Source organism: Euprymna scolopes, chromosome 2 (genome assembly GCF_053919585.1).
Source record: "Euprymna scolopes isolate OS-2025 chromosome 2, ASM5391958v1, whole genome shotgun sequence".
NCBI classification, from domain to species: Eukaryota; Metazoa; Mollusca; class Cephalopoda; order Sepiida; family Sepiolidae; genus Euprymna; species Euprymna scolopes.
Genome location: NC_136483.1, coordinates 79827513 through 79838819, shown reverse-complemented (window position 1 = coordinate 79838819; position 11307 = coordinate 79827513). Strand labels below are relative to the sequence as shown.

At 32.8% G+C, this 11307-nt stretch overlaps 1 protein-coding gene across 1 annotated transcript in view; it reads left to right on the top strand.

Moving 5' to 3' along the window:
• Window positions 1-1678: 1678 nt before the first annotated feature.
• Window positions 1679-11307, top strand: part of LOC145239884 (uncharacterized) — a 28333-nt gene continuing 18704 nt past the window's right edge. The window contains exons 1-6 of the mRNA XM_080103502.1: window positions 1679-1687; window positions 3044-3091; window positions 4678-4820; window positions 6253-6287; window positions 8531-8558; window positions 8672-8719. Of these exons, the coding sequence (XP_079959628.1) occupies window positions 1679-1687; window positions 3044-3091; window positions 4678-4820; window positions 6253-6287; window positions 8531-8558; window positions 8672-8719 (311 nt within the window). The remainder of the gene's footprint in view (window positions 1688-3043; window positions 3092-4677; window positions 4821-6252; window positions 6288-8530; window positions 8559-8671; window positions 8720-11307) is intronic.

The window sequence follows — 11307 nt, the reverse complement described above, 5'->3', positions numbered from 1 at the left end:
AGACATTCCGAACGTGAAAACATACCCGTGTTTAATAAATCTAGCAAAAATCAACTAGTGGTCAGATTTTCGTGAAATTTTCGATACTTATCCATTTTAGAATGAAATTACATATACAATGCAGTTTCCGTAAAATATATGAGGAGAATTTTTTTTTTAGTGCGTGTTTCCCCACCCCATATTTATTTTTTCGAAATTCGAACAAAATATATTTAAATCTATCGAAATTTCTATTTATTATGAAACATAAGAGTTCAAATAAGTAAAATATATTTATTTTTAAAAAGTTTAAATACACGTATTGAACAAAAAATTAACCTTGAAGTTGCAATAAAAAAATGATATCAATTTAATATTAATATGTTTTTAATAGCGTTTTTTCGAATTAATATATACTATAATCAGTTGAATTGCCAAGAAAAAGAAACTTCGTAAACATTAATTAATTTTTAAAAGATTAAAACGATTAAAATTCCATTATGTCATAATGTTCTGTTACAGCATAGATTTTTAATTGTGTTTAAAAAATTTTTTAATATTAAGTTTTTACATAAACATGACTCTTGACAGCTATTTTATCGCCAGATTAAAACCGATTTGAAAATATTATTGCACAAATATTAAGCATTTTGTAGGTCCCTCCTCATATTTTGTTTGTCTCTTTTTACCGAACAAAATATGGAAGCCCGTAGGTAACCAAAAGAACATTCAGTAAAATCGTATTTCATATTTAATATACAAATGTTTATAATATTATTAATCATTAGACTGTATAAATCTTAAAACCTAACAAAATTATAACAAAGATTAATTATTAATTTCAGTTTGAAGAAGATAAACAAAGGTTTTAAAAAATCATTAAGTCTACTTTTCCATAGTTCGTATGGTTAACACAAGTCTGACGTCACGGAAACATGCGCTCCGTTTTTCACATTGTTTTGGGGATACCTAGTGTATATATTTTTTGGCTGTCATGTTCCGTATTCCACGCCAGCCTGAAGAAACCATTTGTTTCAAAAGTATCTGGTATCGCCGTAACATTTAATTGATGTTCGATAAAAATGGCAAAGATTAAATAGCAACAGAAAAAAATAATAAGTAATAAATAGGAAAAAAATGGCGCTTAGCTAACGGAAAATTAGGAACATTCGAGAAGAGAAGTATCTAGCTTCTCTCGCTATATTTTTAAATAGGGTGAAGCCTGCACTTCCATCCCATAGATAAAACAAACTATAAAATAAAAATATGCTCAAAGAAAACATTTCTAGTATTTTAAAAATATATTTGATTATTTGTAAAAAAAAAAAAAAAAAAAAAAGAATTTGCATTTTTAATCAAAACATGAGGAAGTAGTAAACGACTACCTTTTCTTGGAAGGGGGTTCAGTTTCACATACAACGTTCTAGTAAACCGATCTCCGATTTTCAGAATCGATTTACAGCCCCGATTTGACGTTGGCTCCTTCAGCAACCCCTCATCGTCATCATCAAAAGTATCTGGTATCGCCGTGGCAGCAGCAGCAGCAGCAGAATAATGATGATGATGATGATGATGATGATGATGATGATGATGATATATTTTTTGCGACTTTTCACTTTGAGAAAAAGTCAGTTCGCCCCGCCCCGACCCCGTAATTATTTTTTTTATTTAGTCTACCCGTTGGTCCCTAAAGGGTAAGATGAAAAATGTTCAAAATCACTTTATATTTTGAACATTTTTTTTTCTTTTTTTTGTTGTTGTTGTTGTTGTTGTTGTTGCTGCTGCTGCTGCTGCTACTGCTGCTGCTGCTTTTGTTGGAGGGGTGTTTTTTATTTATTATTTAGTTATTATTTATTTATATTTAAATCAGTTTTTTTAACTCAACAGGGTCATGTTTTTGAGAGACTTTTTTCATAGTTTATCCCGGGTTGTGCTAACAGCTATCTTTACATCTGGTAATTTCTGTTATATTTCCAATCGACAGTTCTAACGTTTCTCAGATGTTATTAATTTTATTGAGTTTAGTATTTATAATTAGTCCTCGCACGAAAGAGCAGGACACAAAATGTTTTAAATAATAATAATAATAATAGAATAATAATAACAAAGACTTTCGCTGGCGAGGACTACAATTGACCGTAACCAGTTATACAATCCTTTTGAAATTTTCATCTCTATTTTTCTCGTTATGTACTGAATATTTGTTAATGAAACCTATATGAAATATGTTCCTTATTTAATTTTAAAGATTTTCTATTCTGAAAGAAGTTTTAAAAAATTTAATCTAAAAAAGTAATTTTTAAGTTTTTGTTAAAAAAAATCAGATTTTCTCATTATTCAGACCTGTAATAATACAAAGAGGTGTTTGCAAAAATGAGTTGTGGTTTGAGGAGAAATACAAACTGAAACAGAGAGAATATTCAGATCTGTAATAATACAAAGAGGGGGTTGCAAAAATGAGTTGTGATGTGAGGAGAAATACAAACTGAAATAGAGAGGAGGAGAGTTTTAAAATATAATCTTAAAAAGATAAGATACAAGTCAGAAAAGCATTTCATCCAAGGCATGAAAATTGTTAAACAAATGTTTTTACTATATGCTTTAAAAATAAAGGTAAAAGATTCAATTTGAAATTTATTTATCTTCAAAGTTCACTTTTATAAATTTTACAAAGTAAGGTATAAAAATTTAATTTAAATTGAATCAAAAAATTACCTTGGATTTATTTTATGTAATGTACATTTTGTTAGAATTTAAAAACATTATCTTTCATCTAGCAATTAATGATATAGATATAAAATTTTCAATAATTTTTTTAAAGTGCAACAGAATGTACATTACATAAAATAAATCCAAGGTAATTTTTTGATTCAATTTAAATTAAATTTTTATACCTTACTTTGTAAAATTTATAAAAGTGAACTTTGAAGGTAAATAAATTTCAAATTGAATCTTGTATCTTTATTTTTAAAGCCTATAGTAAAAACATTTGTTTAACAATTTTCATACCTTAGATGAAATGCTTTTCTACCTTGTATAACAATGTACAATTCTATCTTTTCAGGTTCAACATCAGTATACTTTTGTAGTATTCCAGATCAAGAAGTCCTGCGTAAGTATTTTTTTTTCCTTTATGTTTTTATTTTTATTTTTGTCAATCCATTTTCCATCGTCTCGACATTTTTTCCACAATTCAACAAAATTTGCATTAATTTACATGATCAAATAACTCTGTCAATCTTCGGTCTAGAGACTCGAGATGTGACATAGAGGGGTACTAAGATTTAGGAAAATCTTTTTAATTGGTTTTTGGACAGAAATTTCGCTGTCAAGGAGTAAAGTTCAACGATTTGACCCTTGAAAACTCTACCAAACTCCTTCGCCAATTTTGGGTCTAAATGCTTAAAATTTAAGATGTAGGTTACTTGGACATGGATTAAACTTTTTAATTTGATTTGAGCCCAAAACAATAAATGTTAAGAGGTCAAAATCGAGGTCAAAGTTTAATAAAATTTGACCTCTGCGATCTCTACCAAATTACTCAGCATATTTCTGGTCTAAACCTTTGAAATTTTATATAAAGGGAATTCAGATATAGGACAAGCTTTTTAATCGGTTTGGGTCGAAAATTTGAGCTGCCAAGGGGTCAAAGTTCAAAATATTTGACCTTTGTGGTGTCTAGCAAACTACTCAGCCAATTTTGGGTCTAAACATTTGAAATTTAAGCATAACAGATATTCAGACATGCGGCAAGTATTTTAATCAGTTTTCGTGCGAAAATTTAGCTGCTAAAAGGTCAAAGTTGAAAGAGTTGACTTTTGCAGATTCTACCAAATTCCTCCGCCAATTTTGTGCCTAAAGACTTGACATTTTCGATGTAGGTAACTTGGGCACATGTAAAACTTTGTATTGTGATTTGAGATCAAAATAATAAATGTTAAGGGGTCAAAATTGGGGTCTAAGTTTAAAAAAAATTGATCTCTGCGGTCTCTACGAAATTACTCAGACAAATTTTGGTCTAAACATTTGAAATCTTACATGAAGTGTATTCATACGTGGGGCAAGTTATGAACAGTACATTGAGCCCGAGCAAAGACGTGCTGAACTGCTAGTAAACTATAAAATAAAAATATGTTCAAAGAAAAAATTCCTATTATTTAAAAAAATTATTTGATTATTTGTAAAAAAAAGAATTAGCATTTTCAATTAAAACATGAGGAAGTAGTAAACGCCTACCTTTTCTTTTAAGAAGAGGGAACCTATCATCACACCTCTTCTAAAAAAAACACTTCAAAAAATCGATTAAAAAATTAAAGGATATTTATTTTAAAATATTGGTAGCAGGAAGTTATGAAAAAAATAATAAAATGAGATGTCAGGGGGCCTAATCCCTATCACCACCAATGTAAATATATATTTAAGAATATTTATTTCAATATATTAGAGGATGGGGACTTAACCTTATTTTAAAATAGAGAAAAAGGAGTAGGCTTCATTCTCCTCGGAACGGTTCTGATTTTCCGTTATCAAAATGCTATTTTTCCTATTTATCCACTTTTGCCATTGTTACCGTTGCCATTTTTACCGTTGCTATTTTGCCGCTGTCATTTTTACCTAAATTTTATTTAAATATCTCTTTTTTTTTTTTTTTTCTTGTGTTGTCTCTATTACAAATTTCTAAAATCATATTTTTCACAGGCACATGTATCTTGGAGAAATAAAAGTATCTTTAAACACAATTCATGCAGTTTGTCAGTTCTTGCACTCCAAAAGAAAGGAATCAAACAGTTGTCTGGTAGACGACTGAACTGCGAAGTTTGTTTTTCTGTCAAAGAACTCGGGTAAAACACTATTTATTTATTCTTATTTCTACTATGGTTCAATTGTAGAATAGGAGCTCTTGAAAAATGTTAGCTATTTCAGTCTTTTTAATCTTAAATTTTTTTTTAGAGATTTTGGCAAATTTTATTTTGTAAAGCATTAGGTTAGAAAAACCTCAATGCTATCCGAAAAATGGCGAAATAAAGCAAAATATTGATCTTGATTTCAATAGTCTCTATTCTAGCACTTAACTTCATTTTTATGTTTCTTTTAGTGAAACTGTACTATTTTAGGACCACGTGTTGGGGTTAAAGATTTTCAAAGTGACCACATCTGGGGGGGGGGGGGCGGGGTCGAATTGTTTCAAATATATAAGCATTTTAGTAATGATAAGAACGATCATTCACAACGTTCACATTTAAAAAAAAAATAAACAATGAATATTAAAATTATTTTTATTTTGTTTATTTATTTTATTTATTTATTTATTTATTTTACAAAATTGCAATGTTTCAAGTTCTTTTTTTCATATTTCTAAATTTAACAAATTTTTAAATTTATGGAGTTTTTAGAGTTTATCTGTTCATGTGCAAATAAAAACACCATTACCATGCATGAGTAAAAAAAAATACATTTAAAACGCAACACAAAAAAATATTTGTCAACAAAATGCACCGGGATAATTACGTTGACCCTTATTAGATCATAGAAGTTAATCGACGTCAAGCATGGCCATTACTAGATAGTTGGCAATTTGGGGAATACCAAGTACTATTGTGCAGTTCTAGGATTTGTCTTCTTGAGAAGGGGTTAGAATATTGCTTATCGTTTGGGGCACTCCTTCCGAGGAATTATGACATTGTGTGCTGTGTGTGTAAGAGTTTGTTCCCTATGGACTCCGAAATGACTATGCTGACTATTTTTTTTTTTTTTTTAATTTTACACAAATGTACTTTATTCGTCTGGGAGTGTTTTTAGATAGGTTCTGTATCGGGATGCCTCCGATAAGTATCGAAAATCGATAATTGAAAAAAGAAAGTAAAACATCAATAGTAGTTTCTTTGATATGAGAGGAGAGCGTTGGAAATGAATGTTTCTATTTTGAATTGAATTATGTTACTTGTAAGTTCTCTACAGTGCAATGTAGACAACAATGTATAGTGGACTACGTCACTGCAGGGAAGCATGTGAAGCTTCCTCCTGGTGCACCACGATGGGTTCCTGACTAGAGCAGGCAATCAATCGATTTGATTGAAAAATTAGCGATTTCGCCGATTTCGATGGCAATAAAAGTATTGAAAGTTCAGAACATTCGTTGATCCTCATTCAATCTCGAGCAACATCGGGTCTCCCTGCTTGTCCTAAATAATAAGATCCATTGAGGGGGGGGTGTAACAAATCCACTCGAAATTTAACAGTTTATCATATTCAAGAAACTTTCTTTATTTTCAGGAAACATGAATCCTATCTTTCTGGTTATTATTTGCGTAAGTATTTTATTTAATTTTTCTTATGACGGTAAGATTTGATTATTCATGGGTTACAATTGTTGCAGTCCCGTAAACATATGAATATATTCATAATCTCTATTTTAAGGGAACAAGCAGTATTGACTCGTCTCGTCCATCTTCCTTTATATATATATATATATATATATATATATATATATATATATATATATATATACTAGACTACCCGTGAACCGTTGGGTCAGTATATAGCTATGGAATAGTGAGTATACAGAATTAAAGCATAAAAGTGCAAGTGAGTATACAGAATTAAAGTATAAACTCGCAAAAATTGAATGCACGCACATGCGAAAACAAGCGTGGCGACTAGTGTAACCAATATACAATTTAGCGCGCACAAAAAAAATGAATGCACGCGCACACGAAAACAAACATGACGATCAGCGAAAACAATACGAAATACATTGGATAAAAAGGTCTTAACATCATTGCCCTTAGACTAAATGAAAATCCTTTATATAAGAGAGGTGTAATCCGTTCAAAAAAAAATTGAAAAAAAATATGTATATACAAGAAGAGAGTGTGCATTGTACAGGTACACCCTAGTTGTGTGTGTGTGTGTGTGTGTGTGTGTGTGTGTGTGTGTGTGTGTGTGTGTGTGTGTGTGTGTTAACAGTCTTAAAATATCAGGAAATAATTATTAACTGATTAAGTAATATTTAACGGTTTGACCTTTTCAAAGCGAATCTTTTAACAAATGAAAAGTCCCCCACACACACGCACATTTTGAAGTGTTTCTATGTATTTTTAAAATGTTTGGAACTTATGATCCCACCCAAACACATTTCCCCTTTCTGTCCCCACCCCACGCCATCAAACTTTTAAAAAATCCTAACGATTACATGTTTTGCTACGTCGCCAAGAAATGGAGTCTCATTTCACGTTAAATTTATATAAGAAATTTATTCTCCACGCTAAAATGTTAAATTTTAATTTAAAAAAAAAATACCTCTTTTATATTATCTTTAAAGACCGTTGAAATGTATTGGCCCCAAAAAAGTAGATTTGGATTTTTTAGGAGCTAAACTACGCTGGGTTAGACCATAAAAAACTAAATGTTTTTAATGTGTAAATTGATCAAGTAGTTATTTTTTATATTAGAAAAACATATTTGGTTTGTTTTTTGTTTTGTTTTTTTTTGGGGGGGGGTTAAAACAATTCCAACTTGCAATAAAAAATACAAAAATAAAAATCGTAAATAAATAATTTTGGGCACGAAAAAACTAGTTTTTTTTTAAATGAAGTTCTAGTTTTAACCACACACATTGGTAAAGAAAATATTCAAAAAAATGTAGGTACACCTGAACAATCGGCACCCTTACAATTTTTTCCTTTTCGTTTTTTTTTTTTTTTTGTTTCAACTATTTCTGCGGATTATTGGACACTAAGCTACCGGATTATAAAATAATTGAAAAAAAAATCAATATTTAAAGATTTGGAAGGAGGTTCAGTTTCACGCACAACGTTCTAGCAAATTATTATTTTTTTTTTATTTTTTTGCAACTTTCAAAAGTTCGGTCTGTCTCTCCCCCCCCCTCCCCCTCGTAATTATTTTTTATTTAGTCTACTCGTTGGCATGTTACAAAAAAAAGTGATTTTGTTTCTAGTCTCGAGATAACATTTTCTTTAAGTGATGAGTGAAAAAATACAACTCAAGAAGCCTCCGGAGCACTACTGCAAGCACTAAGTAAAATTAAGGAGGCCCTACTAAAGGCACTACTAAAACCAAGTTTTTACTCCCACACTTCATTGAGGAGAAAATATTTTTCAAATAAGGCCTGAAAAAAATAGTCAGAATCCACAGAAACGCTACTAAATGTAGTAAATATGGTTATAAATATGATGATGATGATGATGATGATGATGATGATGATGATGATGATGATGATGATGATGATGATGATGATGATATATTATTATTATTATTATTATTATTATATATTGTATATTTATATTTAAATCAGTTTTTTTTTAACTCAATAGGGTTAATTATATTTATTTGTAAGAAAAAACATGTTAAAATAAGTTAAAACAAAAAGATATCGTTAACTTTGTGTATGCCTTGAATAGCAACAGTGACTTTTAATATCGGACTTAAGACAAGGCGGCCACGAAATGTGTGATGCCTTAAAGAACTATTTTTATTTTTTTTTTTTTAAATATCATGTTTTTGAGAAATTTTTTTTTATATTTTATCCCAGGTTGTGCTAACAGCTATCATTACATCTGGTAAGTCAATTTCTGTTATATTTCCAATCGATAGTGCTAACGTTTCTCAGATGTTATTAATTTTATTGAGCTTAGTATTTATAATATAACAATGTACAATTCTATCTTTTCAGGTTCAGCATCAGTATATTTTTGCGATATTCCAGATCAAGAAGTCCTGTGTAAGTAATTTTGTTTTTCTTTCCTTTATGTTTTTATTTTTGTCAATCCGTTTTCCATCGTCTCAATATTTTTTTCTCAATTCAACAAAATTTGCATTAACTGATATGATTTTATTTCAAGGGGCTGATATTAATTAGAAATATATTTTAGAAAAATAAGACCTTTTTCTCACAACTTCCTCTGAGCTATGTTCGTGTTCCCTTCTGTCCCCTCTGGGATCTTCCGACCACTCGGTTGTATCAGTTAAGATAAAAACGAAATGCAATAAGTCTTCAGACCTATCTCTCAACCGTACAGTATATCGATACTCTACGGCTGGCTGGGATAGCTTCCGTACATTTATATCTGATCTACCCCTACATTACATGTTTAAAAAGGATGTGTCCTCCATAGTATCAGACCTGGCCGAATGGCTAATTGTAGGCATAGACCGATTCATACGATCCAAAAAACTTCAACAAAAACCTAACAGCCGGCCATGGTTCTCCCCAGAATGTGCTGCTGCCATCGCGCACAGAAATCACTTTTTCCATAGCTACCAACGTAATAGATGCACTGTGACTACAGCTGCTTTCAGGACTGCCAGCAACCACTGTAAAAGAGTAATAAAAAATGCAAGAGATCTATATGCTCGGTCCGTTAAATCCAAAGTTGCTGAACAGCGGCTTGGTTCCCAGACAACACGCTATGCAACATACAAATATCTGTGCGTGATGTCGCCAAGCTAATCAAGAACCTTGATTCCAGTAAAGCAACTGGCCCTGACGGCATTCCAATTATAGTGCTGAAAAAGCTTCAACCAGAACTTGCCCACATACTTACAAACATGTTTAAGCGTTGCCTTAAAGAGAAATGCTTCCCAACACCCTGGAAAACCTCGTCAATATGCCCTGTATTTAAGAATTCAGGTGATAAGTCGTCCCCCTCTCAGTACAGGCCAATAAGTCTCCTGTGTGTCATGAGTAAGTTGCTGGAATCCATATTAAATAGAGAAGTAGTCAACCATCTCAGCAGAAATAACCTTCTTAGTGATATACAATATGGTTTCCGCTCTGCTAGATCTACAGCAAATGTGCTAATGGTTATATTTCATCGGATTAGTGAATCTCTCGACAAAGGCTCCCTCTCTAGGACACTTGCTCTTGACATATCAAAAGCCTTCGATAAGGTATGGTATAAGGGCCTACTTCACAAGATTTTCAGCTACGGTATAACTGGAAATGTTTTCTTGATCATTAAATCATTTCTCTCTGATAGGCTCATAAGAGTAGTGGTTGACGGGCAGAAATCAGAGGCCCTCAGTATTAATGCTGAAGTCCCTCAGAGGTTCATCCTGGGCCCAACTCTCTTCCTGATCTACATCAATGATTTCCCTAAACACATATTTAAATCATTCATTGACCTCAATGCTGATGACACGACCATCTATGGCAACACATCTAAGGTGATAAATGACAAAGTTCTCTCTAATTCTCTCTCCTCTGATCTTGAATGCATGGTACAGTGGGGGAAGAGGTGGCTGGTCACTAACCAAGCTCCTATCTTTACATCATCAACGCTCTGATCCCTAACTGGCATCAATTGACATGGACGGTTCTCGACTAGGGGAAGCTCCATGCTTTGATAAGCTTCTGGGCTTAACCTTTACTCCTGACCTGAAATGGAACACGTAAATCAAGTCTATTGCCAAGGTCGCTGGAAAGATGGTGGGATCCTTCTACCGCTCCAGAAGATATCTCACTGCTGTCGCAATTCTCTACTTATATAAAAGCCAAGTACGTCCAAGGATGGAGTACTGTTGCCACATCTGAGCAGGAGCTGCTAAAAACACTCTATCCTGCCTTGACAGAGTACAAAATAGGCTTTGTGGCTTTTCTCTTCCCTGCAACCTTTCTCTCACAGGAGAGTCGTTGCGAGCCTGTCGTTGTTTTATCGTTACTTCCATGGCAGGTGCTCGTCTGAACTCCAATCTCTGGTCCCCCCTCGCCGATCTTTCACGAAAAACACCCGTCTAGCTGAAACCACTGTCAAAACTTTATCTGTGCCAAAACCAAAACGTAGATTCCATGAACAAAGCTTCTTTCTTAGAAGTGCATGTCTGTGGAACTCTGTTCCGTCTGCCTGTTTCCCACCTGACTACAACCTTGATGTCTTCAAGCCCAACATAAACAAATTCCTGATGAACCGCGCCCTTAATAGACACTTTATCAAATCTCAACACTAACGTACTGTACACGCAATAACCCTTATCCCTGAGTGGCTTCCAGGCCTTGAATAATTGGTGACCACCTTGTAAAAAAAATGTTTTTTTAAAAGTTTCTTGGCAAGGACTGGACCTTGTTTCAAGAAACTTGTAGGAATCATGAATAAAATAATGGCTTGTTTTCCTTGCGAATCCATGTTCCTGGTAAGTGATCTATCTGGTCACACAGGGCGTATTCATTCCACCTGTTCCCTGGAGAACTTTTTGAACCCCATTTAGGAGTTATGGTCGGTCGGTAGAGAGAACCTACAAAGCATTGAAGAAAGATATCACGCTCCCCCCTCTCTCTCTCTCTCTCTCTCTCTCTCTCTCTCTCTCTCTCTA